Source organism: Lepidochelys kempii, chromosome 2, assembly GCF_965140265.1.
Source record: "Lepidochelys kempii isolate rLepKem1 chromosome 2, rLepKem1.hap2, whole genome shotgun sequence".
In the NCBI taxonomy this organism is placed as follows: Eukaryota; Metazoa; Chordata; order Testudines; family Cheloniidae; genus Lepidochelys; species Lepidochelys kempii.
The window spans coordinates 182,851,393-182,872,222 of record NC_133257.1 but is presented as its reverse complement, the minus strand read 5'-3'; the positions used below and the strand labels follow the sequence as shown (position 1 = coordinate 182,872,222).

General features: G+C 45.3%; 1 protein-coding gene across 3 annotated transcripts in view; it reads right to left on the bottom strand.

Annotated features, from left to right (window-relative positions):
* Positions 1-827: 827 nt before the first annotated feature.
* The window catches only part of KBTBD2 (kelch repeat and BTB domain containing 2), a 29,937-nt gene continuing 9,934 nt past the window's right edge, over positions 828-20,830 (bottom strand). For 2 of the 3 annotated variants that reach the window (XM_073332961.1, XM_073332962.1), the window contains exons 3-4: positions 19,356-19,521; positions 828-18,813 (exon numbers count right to left, since the gene is read on the bottom strand). In XM_073332961.1, coding sequence (XP_073189062.1) covers positions 17,278-18,813; positions 19,356-19,521 — 1,702 coding nt within the window. In that variant the 3' untranslated portion in view covers positions 828-17,277. The remainder of the gene's footprint in view (positions 18,814-19,355; positions 19,522-20,830) is intronic. The other variant, XM_073332963.1, reaches the window with a different exon arrangement.

Here is a 20,830-nt window from a genome sequence, read left to right as displayed (position 1 = left end):
TAAGCACCTGGTGTCTAAGAGACATCTTATGGCTGACTTGGCTCCTCAGACTATAAGCCCCTGTGAATTGAGACCACATCTTCCTCTTTTCTTTACCAGGCGAAGTAGATTTTACTGCCCTAATTCTACCATTTGAGTATAAATTCAACTTGCTTTAGGCTGTAAAACCTGGTAATTATAAAAAATAGGTGATTTTTGTGGCTTTGGCCTTTCCTTTATTATACTTGGCCAGGAAACGTGATAGGATGAAGTTTAAACAGGAAGTAAGAACTAGGAAGTGCTCCCTGTAAAAACAAATATAGTTTTTTGCAGATATAATGAAATTTCCAGGGGATACATGCCTGGCTTGTGAAACTCATTTTCATCTATACACATACTTTTGGGAGAGAGATTACAATGTGTTCAGTATTATGATGTTAGACTGAATACTAATAAGATACTTTTTTAGAATGTGCAAGCAATAGTCTCTCAGATCCTTCCCATCTCTCTGCAACTGTGGGTCACAACTGAGGATGTCAAATTCAGGACAAACTGCTGAGAACTAGGGCAGATACACCCTAATATTGGTGGCTAAATCCCCACAGGATATACCAAACCAGCAACAAAAGTAAACTTCTGTTTCACTACACGGGCTAACAAGAAGTCAGAAAAGCAGTTTCCTTAGGCATTCCAGTTCTTATATAACCACCAAAACCACTGGTTTTAAAGAAACACTCACCTCTAAATCCAATCTCTTCAAATAAAAGGTTCTTCTGACCCAGGGGACCAGCCACACACCCAGGTCAATATATAACTTAGATCTTACCCAAAAATCACTATGCCAATCCTTTAGTATCAAAAGGTTTATTCATAAAAAGAAAGAAAGGTGAGTTAAAATTGGTTAAAGGAATCGAACACATACAATAATTGCAAAGTTCTTGGTTCAGGCTTGTAGCAGTGATGGAATAAACTGCTGGCTTAAGTCAAGTTTCTGGCTGCTTCCAAATCACTGGAAGATCCTCAATTCCTTGGTTAAAATGCTTCCATTAATCTAAGTTAATAGTCCAGAGGCTGAAGTGGAAGAGAGGCTGGAGCAGGATAGAGGCAAAATGGAGGGGTTTCCAGGGCCTTTTATATCTTCTGCCATGTGGAGGGAAACCCATTATTTCTCGAGTGCTTGCTCACGTCCATTCCAATTAGGTGTGCATGCGTCGTGTGCATGATTGTTGGAAGGTTTTTCCACTAGCGGTACCCATCTGTGGAGCCCACTGGAGTGGTGCCTTTATGGCGGTGTATATCTGACCTTGCCGACCCCCTGCCTGCTCTACTCCTCCTTAGTGCTAGTGATGGCTGTTGGAGCTCCTTGGTCTTGCATATTGCAAGTGCCTACTTAGCCCTCTTTCTTCAAATAGCTGTTGTAAATAGTTACCCATTAGTGTTAATTAGTTGAATAGCACTTAGCTGGGGGATCTTCCCCGATTTCCCTTTTCCCCAGACCGGGGCATGCCTCGGGCCCAGGGCTTTAAGCCCTGTGAGAAGTGCCTCAAGCCTATGCCACATGGCAATCCGCACAACTCCTGTCTCTAGTGCCTCAGGGAGGGTCATCAGGCAGATAGGTGCAAGATTTGCAGGGGCTTTAAGCCCAGAACAAAGAAGGAGAGAGACTAGTCTGAAGCTCCTCTTAATAGAAGCTGCACTTTGCCCACAGCCAGCGCCGGCAGCCTCGGTGGGCAGAGCGCTGGCATCAGTGCGGGAACCCTCGGCACGGAGGAAGGACTCCAGTAAGGAGCATCAGCACTGTTCCCCAGCCCCAAGGCCCAGCTCCACCTTGCGGCACCATTCACAATTGCCGGTGCCACATAAGAAGGTGGCGGCGGACAGGGGCTTCTTGCCGGCACAGCACACCAGTGGGGTGCGTCCTGGGTTTGAACACCCCAAACCTGGCCTGCAAGTCCCACAGCTGTCAAGTCAGGTGCATGTGGACTCTCTGGTGCAGGAGGACTTGGAGGGAGAAGACCTCGATCTTCCCTTCACACTGGACACATTTGAAGCAGCATGGGATCTAGCCATCATGACTGCTCAATCTCTGGGCCCACTAGCACCTGCCATGGCAGCAACATCAACGGCTCCAAACAATGACGGCACCGGCACTACCCCCATCAGACATTCGGGCAAGCCCATGATGATAAGCCATTGCTCATCCTTGCCCCAGCACTGATCTCCGGCACCGTTGGGTGCTGCTCTGCCTTGCTCTGCATCTGAGTACTCCTCTGAGGCGAAGGTGGAATCCTATGCCTCCAGGCAGAGCTGGTACCGCTCTAGACGCTGGCCCCATTCCTGCCACCACTCGAGAAGCGATGCACCCCAACCGGTGCCAACAGTGTCATGGCCTCTCCAGGGGCAGGGGCCGGTGCAGTGGCCCTTCTGGAGCCCATGGGCCTACCATCAGGCCCAGGGACTGGGACCAAGGGTGACTTCGGTGGCCTTGGAACACTGCGTGACCCCATTGGCCACATCGGTCTCAAGGGATCTAGGAGTGCAGGCTGCGTCCTGAGAGGAAGACCTGGGGCAATCTGACCCTCAGATGGGAGCTGTCGCCCCACCCTCGGTGCAAGAAAGGACACCTGAAACTGCCCTAGTGACCACCAGGTAACTGAAAGGCAAAAGGACCCAATCACTCCCCAGGCATCTTCCTCCTCCTTACCCGATGAGGCGGTGGCAGGGACGACTACCTCTCTGCCAGCAATGGACACCAGGGCTCATCAGGACCTCTTTTGCCGGGTGGCACAAAACTTGAACCTATAGGCTGAGGACGACACAGGGCATTCAGACCCAACAGTTAATATCCTGGCTCCTGAGGACCCCTCTAAGGTGGTCCTTCCTCTTATTAAGACTATTGTAAATACAACTAAGGTGCTCTGGCAGACTCTGGCCTCTCCCCCTCCAACAGCTAAAGGGGTAGAATGCCAATATTTTGTTCTACAGAAGGGGTACGAGCACCTCTTCTCTCATCCCACGCCGGGCACATTGGTGGTGGACCCCGCCAATCACAAGGAGCGGCAAGGAGAGTCGGGTCCCACTCAGGAGACCAAGAAGCTGGACCTCTTTGCTCGCAAGGTGTATTTGACCAGGAGCTCCAGCTTTATATCGCCAATCAGCACGCGGTTCTTAGCCGGTACGCTTACAACTCCTGGGCCTCCCTGTACAAGTTCCAGAAGTTGTTGCCCACGGACTCCTGTTTGGAGTTCACCGCAATATTCGAGGAGGGTAAGATGGTGGCCCAGACCTCCTTCAAAGTGACCCGGGACTCGGCGGACTCAGCTATGCAGACCATGGCCAATGCAATTACTATGCGCAGAAGGTCATGGCTTCAGGTGTCGGGCCTTCCTGCGGAGGTCCAGAATACCATCCGGGACCTCCCCTTTGACTGTGCTGGTCTTTTTGCAGAGCAGACAGACTCATGGCTGCACAGTCTGAAGGATTCTAGGGCATCCCTTAAGTCCCTGGGAATCCACACCCCTCTCCACAGAGAAAGCCCTTCAAGCCCCAGCCTCCCCAGTGCTTCTATGTGGGGAGCACAAGGCAGGACTTAACTAGAAGGCAAGCAGGAACAACACAAGGAGGCCATCGAGATCCTCCTCTGACCAGGGCCACAGTTCATCCAAACAGCCTCCTGGCCCTTAGCCTAATTTTGTGCCCGAGGACAGAGCACCAGTCCATCTCCTGGATCCTTCTCCCACCTTTGGGAACCATCTGTCCCACTTCCGCCATGCCTGGGCCTTGATTACCTCAGATTGCTGGGTACTGAGCATGGTAGAGGTAGGATATTCTATCCAATTCTGTTCCCTCCCTTCCCCGTCCCTCTTCAGGGACCCCTCTCATGAGCAACTCCTTTTACAGAAGGTGCAATCACTCCTTGCTCTCAGGCCAATAGAGGAGGTTCCTCAGGAGTTCAGGGGAAAAGGGTTCTACTTCCGATACTTCCTCATCCCCCCAAGGCCAAGGGCAGGCTCAGACCTATCCTAGATCTGTGAAACTTCAACATATTCATAAAGAAAGTGAAGTTTCGCATGGTCTCCCTGGCCTCCATCATTCCTTCCCTGGATCTGTGGGACTGGTACACCGCCCTGCACTTGAAGGACGCGTACTTCCACCTCTCCATCATCCCAGATGCTTTCTCCGGTTTGTGATCAACACCCAGCACTATCAGTTTACGATGCTCCCCTTCGGGCTCTTGGCAGTCCCTTAGGTATTCACAAAATGCATGGCCATCATGCTGGTCTTCCTCTGTAAACATCGGGTCCAAGTCTTCCTGTACCTGCACAACTGGCTCATCAAGGCCAGCTCACAAGCCCTAGCCCTCACTCATGGCACCTTTCTCAGGTTGCGCCTCATGCTAAAATGTGCCCAAGTCCACAATAACCCCAACGCAGAGGACAGAATTCATTGGGGTTTTCCTGGACTCCACACAAGCCAGGGCATAACTTCCCGAGGCCCGCTTTCAAGTTCTCAGGGACATTAATCAAGAACCTCCACCAATTCCCCACAACCACTGCCAGAAACTGCATGAAACTGCTGGGGTATATGGCGGCCTGCATATGGTGGTCCAGCATGCCAGGTTGCGTCTCCGTCCCCTACAAATGTGGCTGGCGCAGGTGTACAAGCCCAGTCGGGACTCTCTAGACAGAACAGTCTCACTCCCGCTTCTGGTTCTAGAATTCCTTGGTTGGTGGTTGCAGGCTTAGGTGGTCTGCCGGGTGTACCCTTTGCCAAACCGCAGCCCTCTCTAGAGTTAGTCACGGACACCTCGGCAGTCAGGTATGGAGCGCATCGGGACACTATCAGGACACGGCATGTGGTCCCATGCAGAACTATCGCTGCATATCAATGCCAGAAAGTTGAGGGCAGGTTCCATCACGGATACGTTTCACTGGTCATGGGTGAATCACCTGCTCTGCGTGTTTCCACCCTTCCCTCTCATACACAAGGTCCTCCTCAAAGTCCACCTGGACAGGACCTCATTGATCCTCATAGCGCCGGCATGGCCCTGCCAACACTAGTTCATCATGCTGTTGGACCTATCAGTATGACAGACCCATAGCCCTTCCCCTGTTCCTGGACCTTATCACACAAGACCACAGCAGGTTACTACATCCCAACCTGGAGTCCCTCTACCTCACAGAGTGGAAGCTCTATGTGTGAACTTCAATGCTCTGACTTAGCTCAGGAGGTCCTTCTCAGAAGCAAGAAGCCCTCTATTCGAGCCACTTACCTTGTCAAGTAGAAGTGGTTCTCAATTTTGTGTATGCAGAAGGGTACTCATGCATGACAAGCCTCGATCCGTTTTATTTTGGACTACAAGCTCGACTTGAAACAGCAGTGATTGGCAACCTCTTCGATCAGGATTCACTTGGCCGCCATCTCTGCTTTTCACCCGGGGCGGAGCGTAGGTCAGTCTTTGGAAACCCAAAGGTAGGCTGCTTCCTCAAGGGGCTGTATAGACTGTATCCACAGGTGAGACAGACTCTTTCTCCTTGGGACCTCACTAGTTCTCACCAGGCTTATGGGGCCCCCCCTTTGGGCCCATGGTGACATGTTCCTTGCTCTGTCTGGGAATGTAGCTTTCCTCGTGGCCATCGCCTCAGCCAGAAGGGTCTCTGAACTCAAGGTGGTGACATCTGAGCCCCCTTGCACCTTGTCTTTATAAAATACAGTGTAACTATGCCCACACCCTGCATTTCTCCCTAAGGTAGTCTCTCAATTCCATATAGATCAGGACATTTTCCTACCTGTGTTTTTTCCCAAGCCGCATGCCAACAACAGAGATCACATGCTTCATTCCTTGGCTGTGAGACAAGCCCTCATTCTCTATATCGAGCACACAAAGCCGTTTCAGAAGTCACCACAGCACTTCATCACTGTCACAGAGGATGAAATGGCTTTCCATCTCCTCCCCGTGCATATCATTCTGGATCACATCGTGCACCAGGACTTGCTACGACTTGGCCAAGATTCCAGCCCTGACATTGACGGCGCACTCTACAAGAGCTCGTGTCATATGCCGCTTTCATGCTCAAGTGCCTATTCAAGATGTATGCAGGGCAGCCACATGGTCCTCTATCCATACCTTCACCTTGCATTACGCAATTTTGCAACAGTCCAGAGATGACACAGCGTTTGGCAGGGCAGTGCGGCAATCTACGACCAGATGAACTCCGACCCTCTCCTCCAAGAGTATGGCTTAGGAGTCACCTAATTGGAATGGACATAAGCAAGCACTCAAAGAAAAAATGGTTACCTACCTCTCGTAACTGTTGTTCTTCGAGATGTGTTGTTCATGTCCATTCCAAATTGCGCCCGCCTCCCCTCTGTCAGAGTATTCTGGCAAGAAGAAACTGAGCAGGTGGCGGGTCGGCAAGAACCTATAGTATAAATAATTTCCCAACTCAAAGTGTTGCAGCCCACACAGGGGAGTTCTTAATTAGATCTCGTCCGAACCGATAAAGAGAACTGATCACAGAACTAAAAATTAATGGTAGCTTTCGCACAAGTCATCATGAATTGATCACATTTATAAGGTTCAAGCAGAGTAAAATCCAGATCAGTAATATATATACTTGGTGCTTTAATAGGGCCCAGTTCACAAACCTGAAAACAACGGAGAGCCAAGTCAGCTGGGAAGAAGAATTTAATCCAAAAAATGTGAACGATAAATAGGAGTTGTTTAAGAATAGCTTACTACAGGGGTGGGCAAACTTTTTGGCCTGAGGGCCACATCTGCATGGGGAAATTCCATGAAGGGCCATGAATATAGGGCTGGGGCAGGGGGTTGGAGTGCAGGAGGGGTTGTGGTGTGCAGAAAGGGGCTTAGGGCAGAGGAGGGGTGCAGGCTGTATGAGGGGGCTCAGGGAAGGGGGCTGGGGTGCAACAGGGGCTGTGGAGTGTGGAAGGGGGCAGAGGGTTGGGGTGCAGGCTTCAGCCTGGTGCTGCTTACCTGTAGTGGCTCTGGGATGGCAGCAGCATGCACCGGGGCCAGGGCAGGCTCTCTGCCTGCCTGCCCTGGCCCTGCTCCGCTCCCAAAAGTGGACGGCACCACGTCCCTGTGGGAGAGGAGGGCAGAGGGCTCCATGCACTGCCCTCTCCTGTGGGTACCTCCCCCAAAGCTCCCATTGGCCGCGGTTCCCCGTGGGCCGTAGTTTGCCCACCCCTGCTTTACTAGATTACCAGAAAGCCACAATCAAGGAAGAAGGCCAAATAGGTTTTAAAAAAAGACCTTATTTAGAGAGGAAGTGAAGCTGTAAAAAATAAATTATTAACAAATGGAAGAAAAGGGAAATTGACAGTAATGAATATAAATGAGAAGTTAGGAATTGTAGAAAATAGATAAGGGAAGGAAGGGACACAATGACAAATGGCAGCAGCATTAAGGACAAGGAGTTTAATTTTGTTTCTAATATTAAAAAATCCTGATAAAGGTATTGGTCCATTACTAGATGGAAATGGTAGAATTATCAATAAGGCAGATGCTTTCAATAAATATTTTTGTTCTGGGGGGGAGTGTGGGGGGAGAACCAATTATATAGTCTTGCTATACGGCGATAACACATTTTCCATTCCACTATCGTCTCTGGAGGATGTTATTGGAATTTATGAATATCAATCATACAGGACACCACCAAACATTAACCATAAATTCCTTTATAAGTAAGTCCAAATGTTATCTATACTGTTGCTCTAAACACGCATAAAGCTTAGCTAATAAACATTACTACATTCCATACAACAACAAAACATAACTATCTACAGTACATACTTTCAAGAGGACCAGATGGGAGAAAATTCTTTTCACACTGGTTTTCTCAGCATAATTGGACTGGATCTAATAAAGAACTTTCAGCTTCCTGGCTCTCTCTATACCTGTCATCCCACTTTCTAGCTTTAGTAAAAACACAGTTTGAAGCAGTTTATTTTCTCTAAGCCTTTTTTCTTTGTCTCCTCCCCTCTCCTTGATTACCAGTAGTTTTTTGCTTCTGTTGCCATTGGTTACACATAGGCCTCACTTTAAGATAGCACTGGTATGTGAGAAAAAAACACTGGGCTTGCTTTTGAGAAGGGTTCTTCTTTGTCTTGGTTATTGCAGCTTCCTGTTTTATTAGTTTTTTGAACCAGACATTCTTTCCTCGTTGCATTCTGGTCTTTTGACTTGTTATTCTTGTGGCCTTCCTTTACTGGATGATTAAGGCCTTATTTGGTTACAAGCCACAAACTATAAAGCAAATATATTATTTCCTTAATCAAACTTAAGCTCATTTTAATTCTTTATTTTAATAACTATCCCTACAACTGTTAAACAGAAGCTACTAAAGTTACATTCTTTGAAATCCACAGGTCTGGATAACTTTCATCCAAGAGTTTTGAAAGAGATGACTGAGAAGCTCATTGGACTGTTACTGTTGATTTTCAGTAAGTCTTGGAGCACTCGGAAGAAAGCTAATATTGTGCCAGTTTTTCAAAAGGATAAAAGGGATGACCTGGGTAATTATAGGTCTGTCAGCCTGACATTGATCCTGAGACAGATAATGGACTTGAGGGTAATATAATTAATGCAAATCAGCATGGGTTTAGGGAAAATAGATCTTGTCAAACTAAATGAGTAATTTTTTTAGATACAAGTTTGGTTAATAAAGATAATGATGGTGGCATAATATACTTAGATTTCTATAAGGTGTTTGACTTAGTACTGCAGGACATTTTGATTAAAAACTAGACATACTGTATATACTTGATCATAAGCCAATTCGTTTATAAGCCAACCCCCACAAGATGAATAAGTAAAAATGGAAAATTTTTTATGACCCATTCATAAACCGACCCTATAATTCAGGGGTCGGCAAACTTTGGCTCCTGGGCCATCAGGATAAGCTGCTGGTGGGTCGAGATGGTTTGTTTACCTTGAGTTTCCACAGGCACAGAGGTAAACTTAAGTAAAGTGTCCCGGTGCGCCAGCTGCTTACCCTGACGGGCCAGGACAGCAACTGGTGGGGAAATTTTTTTTGGGGGGTGGGGGGGAGAAACTGGAGGTCAGGGGAGTAACCTATGACCACCCCTCACATGACCCCACCCCTAGCCCGGGACCCCCACACTCTCCCCATCTCATCCCTTCCCACCTTATCTGAAAAAGATGTGGGGATCATGGTGGATAATCAGCTGAATGTGAGCTCCCAGTGTGATGCTATGGCCAAAAGAGCTAATGCACTGCTGAGATGCATAAACAGGAATCTTGAGTAGGAAGTGAGAGGTTATTTTAACTTCCGGCTGCAAAAGATCACAAGAAATTTAGGGGTAAGATCTGGGCCAGAGCCATACCTGCTTCGACCCTTGGGTAATTTGTTCTCTGTATTGAGTTCAAACAGTTCTTGATTTTGAACACTGGTGGATATAACTTGAGCCTTACTATGGCTACTAACAGCCATTTCTTAGGACTCCGGCTAAAGAGGGTAGGTCAGAAGGAAGAAGAGTTGTGTACAGGAATTGTCTCGTACACAGCTGCTCACTTTGTCAGTCATAGTGAAGTTTTTGTAGAAGAAAATATTTGTTTCTTAGGAAACATCTGCTTCCTATTTTTGCTTCTGCTAGGGAAATAAATACTTCTTGAATAGCCTGTATTAGCAATCTATTAGTTGTTATTATGCTGGCTTTTATAGTGGGGGGTAAGGTTTCTGCATTCTCAGTTACTAATTTCTGTTTCCCTTAGCTTCTCACCTGTAAACTAGGAGGCCGAGGGTATCAGTTTAGGATGACTGATAGCTATGCATGAGTGTAACACAGCTTCCTTGCCCCTGCTAGGAGCCATTGCTTGTCACAAGGTTTTGACTATAAAAGAACCACCGACGTCTCATTACAAGTAAAGAACATACCCTAAGTCCATGAGCCATTTTATTAAACATAGAAAAAATTTTTTGGTCTGAATGGCTTTAGCTGAGGCTTTGAAATGTGTGAGGCACATCTACACTTATGATTCTATAGCAGGGGTGGGCAAACTTTTTGGCCCGAGGGACACATCTGGGTATGGAAATTGTATTGTGGGCCATAAATGCTCATGAAATTGGGGCTTGGGGTGTGGGAGGAGGTGAGGGCTCCAGCTGGGGGTGCAGGCTCTGGAGTAGGGCCAAAAATTAGTTCAGGGTGCAGAAGGTGGCTCCAGGCAGGGGGTGCAGGAGGGTGCTCTGCACTGGGACTGAGGGGTTCAGGGCTGGGGGTAGAGGCGTGGGAGGAGTTCAAGGGTGCAGGCTCCAGGCAGCGCTTACCTCAAGCAGCTCCAAGAAGCAGCGGCATGTCCTACGTGGAGGTGTGGCCAGGCAGCTCTGCATGCTGTCCCATCCACAGGTGCTGCCCCTGCAGCTCCCACTGGCCGTGGTTCCTTGCCAATGGGAGCTGCAAGGGCAGCACTGGGCGGGGAGGGGCGCGCAGCATGTGGAGCCCTCTGGCTGCCCCTACGCTTAGGAGCTGGAGCGGGGACATGCCACTGCTTCTGGGAGCCATGGCACACATGGAGCGGGGCAGGTCCTGGACCTTACTCCCCAGCAGGAGCTCGAGGGCCTGATTAAAACATCTGAAGGGCCATATGTGGCCCCCGGGCCGTAGCTTGCCCACTCCTGTTCTATAGGATGTTTTGGAAGGAAGTCCCCTTCTGAAGGTATGACTGTCTCACTGGTGGAGCTGCAGCTGCACCAGTCTTAGGTTACTAAAACTTTTGAAGTTACTTTGTTTTTATACATTAGGCTTTTGGTTAGTATGTGCACAGTACTTCCCCTGCCTTTTTACAGAAGGGAGAGAGCATGCCATGCAGCCTGGTCTGAGGATCCCTCAGCCAAGGGGAGGTACTAGTACAAATAGCTTGATTAGGGGGAATAGACTGCTGGATAGTACCAGGAGCTTTCTTGTTTCTTGAGGCTGGCTAGCATCCCTAGAAATACTTTAGGGAAGACTTATTACCACTTCAAGGTTTACACAGAAAATGGCAGTAATTTGAATATGAGAAGGAATTTCTTACTTACCTCTTTGTAATCCTACAATGGTGCAGCTGCATGGAGAATAGAGTCCTCATCTACCTTTGTTCTTGTCACAGACTAACTGAAGTGCTCTTTATGCTTTAGCGTGGAGCCAGCCTATTCAGAGGTGCAGAGAGGGAGGCCCCTTTCCCTGGCAGAGCAGGAGTTCATGGGCTGAAAACCAGCATGCAGTGAGTTAGATAGAGCGCTGACCTTCTGAGGAGAAAAATCTAAAACAGAGGTTCTCAACCTTTTTCTTTCTGAGGCCCCGCCAGCATGCTGTAAAAATGCTATGGCCCACCTGTGCCACAGTAGCTGGTTTTCTGCATATAAAAGCCAGGGCCAGTGATAGGGGGCAGGAAGCAGGGCAACTGCCTGCGACCTCACGCTACAGGGGCCCCTGCAAAGCTACATCGCTCAGGCTTCAGCATTAGCCCTGGGTGGTGGGGCTCAGGGCCCTGGACTTCAGCCCCTTGTGGTGGGGCTTCAGCTTTCTGCCCTGGGCCCCTGTGAGTGTAACACTGGCCCTGCTTGGTGGACCCTCTGAAGTGTGTTTGTGGCCCCCTGGCTGAGAACCAAGGATCTAAAACTCTGGGGATGAGGGGGAGAGAAAGGGTTAAAAAATATCAGGGTTTAAACCTACATACTCATTGGCAAGGTGAACTGCCGCCTGATGGCTGTTTCTCTAAGACTCAGAGCCTCTAGGGTTTGCAAGACTGACCCCTGAGCAGGCTGTGAGGGATTTCTCCTCCCGCTGGGCATGCTTATGCTCATGCTCCTGGCTGAGCCTCCTCTGTGGAGTCATGGCTTCAGGTAGAGATCAAGGATTTACGAACTGTCCAACTGAAAACCTGTGTGGACAGCTTTCAGTAGCAGGGCATGGCTCCCCTCTGAGGGTCCTGAAAAGCTGCCTATACCACCTTTAAGTTGACTCAGTGCTTGTAAGGCTGCTGCAGTGAGTGGCAGAGGAAGCCTGCCCCAGGGGTGTACCAGAGATGCCAGAGGATTAGAGCTTCACTACATTGGTCGTTCTTCACCTCTGGAAAGTGAGAGGAGCTAGAAGCTGAAATGAACTAGCTACTGCACAAAAAAATTAGTTCTAAAACAAAGTGGTTGGGAGATAAACCACCAACTAATTCCACTGCTGGAGGCAGAGAACAGGGTAGCCTGAGGTGAAGGGCAGGGCTGAGTCCTGGAGCCTCCACCAACATTGGACTACGTGTGAGTTCCGTTAAGTGGGAGGTCTTACCCATTAGCAAAGATTAAGGAGACACGCCACACAGCAGAAGTTAAAGGTCATTTATGCTTCCCTGAACAATGCAGGTTTAAAAAGCCAGTCCTCCCTTCTGCTGTAGTTCTTTTAAAACTATTTAAAATTGTAATTTGAAAGAGTCTTCTCATAACAAAGGAATCCTCTCTGGGTCTTGACTGATGGATTAACCACACCCACAAAAGCAGATGTATGTCAGTTTCCATGCCAGACTGCTCCTCTATGAGCATACTGGAACTGCATCAACTTTCCCCTGCCCCCCTCCTCCAGTTGAGTTAGTGCCACAGCTTCATATTCTAGAAAAACATACATTCTCCAGGCTGCGCTAAGAATAAAGCTTGGATTCTGAGTGAGATTTATTTAGGAGATGATAGAGAAGGAATAGCCACAGCTGTTAACAGAAGATAGTAATGAAGCCTTTCTTTCTGTTGGGACACCACTATACAGCAGCACAAGTACTCTCATTTAGTCTGCCAGGAGACCCTCATGCCTAGCACCCTCTCAGGGAAAGACCCTGCAGGAGTGGAGCATTCACCAACCAGTAGTCACACCAATGAACGGTCAGAATGTGGCTGCATGCTCTACAGACCCTGTGGCAATGTCTGCTACCAAAGTTGGGAGCACAGCACCCCTAACACTCCCTGAATGGTCAGCTGTTACTGATGACAAAAACAGAGCTGGGCCAGTTTGACTGCTACCATGGATTCAACAGCTCTGTTGGTTCACAGATGCAAGGGGTCTCTCTTTTGCTTATGATCCAACCACAGGACTTACCTTTCTCCATATCTCCGCAGAACCTCACTCAGCTCTCTTCTGAGACTAGACCAGTCATTCAATCCTTAGATAGGCACTCTGGACTCTGAAAACCTCTAACAAAGAGTGGCAAACCAGTCTTTTTCCATTAGGGCTCAACACTTTTGCTACCAAGGGTGCAGGTATCACCACTATTTCTTAGGACAGCTGGGAAGAGAAAATGTAAGGGTTTACATCCAATAACCTGTTGAGCAGAGCAGCTGAAGACAACTGTTGCAACTGCAGCAGATCAGAACGGTGAAGCAGTTGCAGGGCTTATACAGGGGAAGCAATTTAGGCACCATCACACTAAGGCCTGCTCTACACTTATGTTTTACCAGTGTAATTTTTGGCAAGGAAAATGATTTTGTTTGTTTGTTTAAATAAAGTTAAACTGATCATCCTTGGGCTTTTATAAGAATGTTTGTAGTATAGCTTATTCCTCTTCCCCTACAGGAATAAACTGTACAAATAGTTATACCAGTATAACTGAATCCATGCTAGTTAAAGCAGTACACCTTTTATGTTTAGATGAGCCCTATGTTTTATTTGCTTCCAAAGTGTTCGTTAATCCATCAGTCAGATCCCAGATCAGAAGATTCTTCCATGAGACTAAAAAGTTATTAAATATTGTATAGGAGAAGCTCTTCAGGAAACCTTGGCCTCCAGTGATTGATGGCATATTGAGAAATGCCCTTCTGTAGACCTACAGTTACCCCGGTTGTATTGCATCAGAAAAAAGGGCTGGATATTACTGCAGGCAGTTGTAGGTTACTGAGATCAGCCTTTTGTGAATTCCTTAAAAGGTAGGATGAAAACAAAAAGCTATTTGACTAAACAAGTTGTCCTTTAATGTATGATCCAAAATCAGCATGTCTTAAAGCTCATTCTCTCTACTTTGGGTGGAGATAGGTAACATGTATGGAGTCTCACTGTGAGAAGAATCAATCCTGCCCTCCCAACACCACATGAATTGAAATGACCTACGTAACAATAGTCTTCATTGCTGTGTTATATAAGCCCTTACTTTTAAGGAAAATCACAACTGAACCACACTAAAACAGTATCCTGAGTGAAAGTTTGCACAAGTTCAAACTATCAAAACCAACTAACCAGAAAAGCAGACAAGAGAGAATCCTTGTTAGAACGTTTTGGGAACCGATTTCCCACTGAATAGGGCTGTTACTCATGTATTAGTAAAAGGTTAAATAAGGCAACCAAGAAACTAAGTTAAAAGATCACTAAGGCATGGTTTAAAAAAAACAAAAAAAACCCTATGGTTATCATATACTGTTTAAGGACCATCTAAAATCCTGAGTTCAAAGAGTTGAGTCACAGAAAGAGGCTTGAAATGTAGGCCAGATAAATTAGGGAGAAATGTGTATTTTCTGAATACAAGGTGATGCACTGTAGCTGTTATCAATGTATGCTTTGGATGTATTGGGGAATCCTGCCATGTGACATCTGAGGAGGAATATTTCATAGAATACTTTTACACAATGTTAACATGAATAAAGTCAGCAAGCGTGACAGAGTGGTGGGGCTGGAGAAAGCCGGATGACTTGGTTATGGCCCACTGCATCCACCCTAAGTATCTAAAAAGCCACTGCTTTCCCCGCAGAGGCCCTGAATAAGTGAAGCCACACTTACTGCAAATGACCCCAGCTTATGAACTCCTATGGTTCACCAGGTCAGCCTTTCAGTGTCTGCTAAGGCTTATTTCCCTAGTTCAGCAAGCTGTGTGCAGAGCACAAATGCAATCAAGACAGTACTGGAGAATGAAATAGCCAGCAACATTAAAGTTCTTCATCAGCCTCTATTAGACCGAACTTAAGACAAATGAAGACAAACAAATCTGGGGCAACTAGTACAAGTAGTATGTTCCAAAAGTGTGGGTTTTAAAATGTCGCCAACACAAACATTAGAAAGGGGAAAAGATTGGTGAGACCATTACAAATCTATTTTTGAATAATTAAATGTAGCAACTTTTTAATCCATAAAAATACTTTGGAAAATTCTTTTAGGTTTGCCAAATTTGATATTAAGTGCTTTCATTTTAGTCTGAAAGATTATTCAAATCGCTACTTTAAGTAAAAAATCTTAGTGCAACCTAAACTACAGAGCTGCTACCACCACTTCTATCTACAGTAAGTGGTATGGTAGTTATTTATTCGGCCACAGTATTTAGGACAAGACCTTCATAGTTATGTTTTCCCACATGATAATGTTTTGCAAACAAGATATAATTTCCTGTAGTCCATGCTGGTTTGGTACTTGGAAGCTGCTCATTAAATTTGAAATATCTGGTTCATAGGGGATAAAGTTAAATAGCAAAAAAAATCAAAGGGACAGTGTAAATATTTCTAAGCCCCCAATCTGAAATATTAATATGGGTGCAAATGCCAAACATTAACACTGGATAGAAACTGCTTTATATATGTTCTATATATGAGCCACAATTTGAATTTTAACACCAACATTTTAAGAAGCATATCTTGTCTCATGAATGGCTGGAAGAGTCAAGGGTTACTCTACTACACCAAAAACGTACACAAGCAATGTAACCAAAAATCAAACTGTTGCTATTAGAATGTACACGTTATTTCTTGAAATTTATACCTTTATTTCTAATTCTATTTATGAAGATCAAGAAGTCAGTCCCCTCACAGTGGGACTGTATAGTGGGACTTCTGAATTAGCATTTTATGGAGACCATTCCACACAATTTTTCCTTCTGACACTTGATAAGCATTATATGGTAATTTGGTGTAAGCAGACATGAATTTACTCAATCATAATCTCAATCATAATTTACATAATCTCAAATATGTCATCAAGCTGAACTTCCAGTTTCACTAAACAAGTACAGCTTTCAAACATGCACGGCTCATGACTCATCTTAACAGCCCTTAAACAAGCTAACTTCCTATCGCCAAGCCAACTGCCGAAAGTAGAGAAATTCATAGCTATACTCTTTCCCACCACAAAGCACACCAAAACTCATTTAGATTCAGTCTTTTTTTTAATAAATTAATGTCATTCAAAATACAGTGCCAGAACATGATGCAGCTGAACATGCTAGTAAGGTTGTCATGAAGCACCTGTGTTCATGTTAGATTGGCGGCGCCCCGCTACTGCTAGTGGTTCCTGGGATTAATGCCAGAGCAGCACTAGTCATCTGCTCTCCTGCACACAGCGTACAGAATATTCCTGAACAATTCGCTCCCCCCCAAAAAGTAAAAAACCTGATAGCTAAAGGATATCTATACACAATCACACTACAGTAATGCTTGTTATTAAATTAACAAAAAAATAAAGACCTGGTTAATCCACACTAAAACTTTGTTTTACATTGGAAAAATACATCAGCAGCAGGAAGTATTATACATGAGCCAATGTTACTGTAATACAGAATGTGGAGGCATTTATTGATTAAAGCTCCACACAGACCCGCACTATGAGTGGCTGGCAATTCCTATTGCAAGCCCAGCAATTTAAGTCCACATCTGGTAAACCACCAGCTGCTTGGAAGACCTGTATTCTAAACAGACAGGTATAAGTTAGTGAAAATAGAATACATGCACTTAATACACCTTGACTGAACCCGCAGTCATTTTGCCCTGCATGTTACCATACAAAGGAAGATCTACCCTTCCTACCACAGGTAGATCCATGGGATTTGTTTATTTTTCTTTTATATGACGTTACTATACCGATACGGATATTGGTGTTAAGTGCAGCACATTCCATTACTTAGGCCACATTGAAAATTATATAACGAGCACTAAAGTAGAATATCCAGAAGTAGTTCAAATATAACTGGAAGATATTTTCAGAACAATTGTGACATACCATCCTAGCAACAATAACTGCTGTGATTCTTCTTGAACTGAAAGACTTTCCTAGGACTAGAAATTAATTCTTCAGACAGTAGTCAGATGCTTAAGCTCATGATATACATATAGGTTTCTCTCAATTATCAGATAGTATCTCAGATTATGGAAGCATATCTGCTTATAAAAGTCACTGATTCATACTGAATGACTCCAAACGTTAAGTAGGGCATAAAAATACAATTATGAAAAACAGGTTTAATGTTTCAATTTCCAGCCCTGTTCTTTCATTAAAGTTTCTATTTCAAGGTAACTGAGCCCAGAAGCAGGTGTGCAGTCTCTAATTTGGGAGCTATACGGGTGGCAGGGTAACCATCTCCCCATCCAGCTCAAACTCATCAGCCCCATCTGGTGAAAAGAGATATGTTGGAGGCTTCCATGGGGACTCTTCAAGGCAAGATGGATACAGCTTACCTACAGTGCATCGGAAGTCTTTTCCTAAGTCCCAGAGCACACGTTCTGATATATGCTGTCGTAGAGACCACCGATCAAGCTCCAGATCATATTGGTAGGTGGCATACTTGGCTCTCTCATTCATGTGGGTTTCTCGTATGAAGACACATAAAGAATTGGAGATTACAACAGCTCTAACACAAGGGTCAGAATACCGCTTGGCAGGGATATTAGCTGCCATTCTCCATTCATTTTTATTCACATCATAGACTTCCACAGTTACGGAAGACCCATCTACAGTGCTAGTTGGGAGTCTTATACCAGAATTGCTGCCAATATGCAATCCTCCAATATAGAATATTTTGTCACCAAAAGCAGCAGCAGAAGCAAAGCATCTACTAGTTTGTCTCATAGCCATTTCTATCCAAGCATCTGACCTGGGAAAATAACAGTACATCAAGTTGTGGGCCATTACATAAATGCAGTTATGAACTGCTACTGCTGTACTCCACTGCCATGCACAAGGCAATGGGCTTACCATGGTCCATTCATCTTTCTCAGTATCGTATCTTTCCACAGTTCTTCTGTTGAGTTCTCCACCTACGCTATCTCCTCCAATTGCATAGATGTATCCTTCACAGCAGACCAAGGATGGCTTTATACGAACAAACAACATTGGAGTCTTTGGAAACCAAGTGTTTTGCTGTGCATCAAACCAGTAAAAGCAATTCACAGTTCTGAAGGCAGCCTGAAGTTTGCTAGTTTTACTGTGATTGGTTTTTGTGTTTTTCAGAGGAACTTGCCCACCTGCTATATAGATATCATTATCAGGAGTTACAAGTGTTCCAACCTTATGCAAGTCAGCAGGAGGATTGCAAAGCTTGTAAACTTTTTCTGCCTGGGGGCTATAACAGACAGAAGAGTAAAGACTACCAGGGTTTTCAGCAGCAGCTTCAATGAATATCATCATCTCCTCTTTAGTCATACCAAGTCTTGGTTTGAAAAATTTGGGCATAGATTTGTATAATCCTTGCACCACCACCGATTTATCATTAGGTGGTAATCCTTGAAACCAGGATCGCTGTGTTACTTCTGAAAGTGCATCAATTCTGATTTGGCTAAGAACAGAGGACAAATACTGTGATCGTGATTCTGTGTTGTATTCCAGCCATAACATAGCAGCTTCACGAACTGTCTCCTCTTTTTCCACATTTAAGTTGTCACTGCTTAAAACATCTATCAGTAGATCATGTGACAGTTGCATGAAAGCATCTTGGTGGTACACAGCAGTGAACTTGTGCTCTACCATTCTCTTAGCACTTTGTTTTAACTCTTCACAGCTGAAGAGATCAGCAAAACTTAGTAACCGCACACAGTTCTCTGCATTTATTTTTTTAATTAAATATTCTCGGCATCGCTGTAACACATCTTCTACCTGTAATGCAAAAAAAAAAAAAAGCCAAACAACTTAAGCACAGTAGACAAAGACCTATTCCTTTACCTACAAACAAGATGCAAAAAAATACAAAAAAGGAAGAATGCTGCACTGACACTGCTAGTCACAACAGGTTTCTGAGCCAACACCACGTCGTTCCACCCAGAAAGATACATGAAATTTGACTACACAATATGATTTTTTAAAACACTGCCATGTTTACCTGACATGCAAATTGTTTGACCCTCTACATGTTTGTGCATTTTACTTAGCTTCGTACAAAAGTAAAGTGCTAGAAATTGTGTTTAATTCTATTCCTTCAGAAACCATAAAAATAGGTAGGCTGTGGGATTATTCTGGTAATGGCTGCCCACACTAATGAACAAACTTGATAGTAATTTTAAAAATTATGTCTCCTTTTTTTAAAAAAGGAGACAGATGGGTATTTAATTGAAATTTAAGGAAAAAATTAGAACCAGATATTTTGGTACAGAGATTAAGCAGTTATGCATTTTTACTCAAAATACACATGATGTTCCTACCTGTAAGAAGCAAGCAGTCTCATAAAGCTGTTCTACCGTGCTGTCACTTATTGCCAAGTTACCCGTGTATGCATAAGTTATTATAATTTGTAAAGTGGCTGCATCCACATTCCTTAGATGTACATGTGTTTGTTTACTTTCACTTAGCCCACTCATGAACATGGCCCTGAAGAGAAAAATACCACATTAAGACTGTAATCTTAAGTAACTGCATTTAGTTATTTAGCCACTCCAACCAAAAAGGAGAAAGACGCCTAAAACTTTCTTGTCATTTCATTCCAACTTTAAAAATTCCTAATGTGATTTTCCATTTACATTAATGTAGTACTTACCTTAGATCACGCAGCATTTAAGATAAATGTTTTAACAAAGTTTTTCCAATTATATTAGTAACTTCCATGTTCCCTATGCATTAAAATCTAGTACTCAATGTTTATGTAAGCTACCATATCATTTTTACTCCTGTGGGAATTCTGCACCAAAAGATTAAAAATTCTGGATTTTAGAATTCTGCAAAATTTTACATATTTTGTCAAAATAACACAATATAATCATACCAGTTTCAATTATTTTGGGTCATTTCAAAATGTTTTTTGACAAATAGATTACTCACTAGGCATATTAATACAGAACTCTGAGTAATAATTCATTTAAACTACAATACAGAACCGCATTTCCTGCACCCCTCAGAAGCAGTGCAAAGGCTTGAGGGAGTCGGGGTAAGGGAGGAGTTGAGGGAGAAGGAAGCAAATTGCTGGGAAGGAGCCTGGGTGTGAACTTGGAAGGTTGTTGGGGACGGGTGGGAAAAGTATAGAACAGATTTTTTGGGAGGGGATGGGGAGGGATTGTTAGGGAGCTTCGCCCATGCAGACACTGGCTGACCCCTAGCCTCTCCCATTCAGTAAGGCACATCTGCCCCGTCCCCATGCGTTTGTGCACCCCCATGTATCCTTGAACCCTCTGTCCATGTGTCCCTCCACCCCCACTCAGACACCTACTCCCTCCATCCCCCTGTGGCCCTGAATCCCCTTGTGGCTCTGTGCCACATCCCAGCCACTCCTCAGGCCCTATGTGGCTCTGTGCCCCCACTAAGCCACCCTGTCCCTGGGTGTTCCTGTACACACTCCCCCTGTGTCTCTGTGCCCCCACTGAGCCACCACCTGTCCCTATGTAGCTCTGCACCCCCACCCCATCACTGTGTGACCTGGCACCTCCCTCCCCCCTCTGCCTCCACTCCCATTCAGCCCCTGCCCCAGTCTGTCCTCCTGCACTAGCCCTTATGAGCCCCTGTCTACCCCCCGCCCGGCCCCCAGCATCCCAATAGGGTAGTCCTAAATCTGCACATCAAAAATTGTTGAGAGACAGAATTGCCTTTCCTCCTCCACTAACAGGACGCAATGGGTGGGGTGTGATGAGCTCCCCACTCAACCCCCAATCTTCCAGAAGCCAGAGAGATTCCAGGGCTTTAATATCTA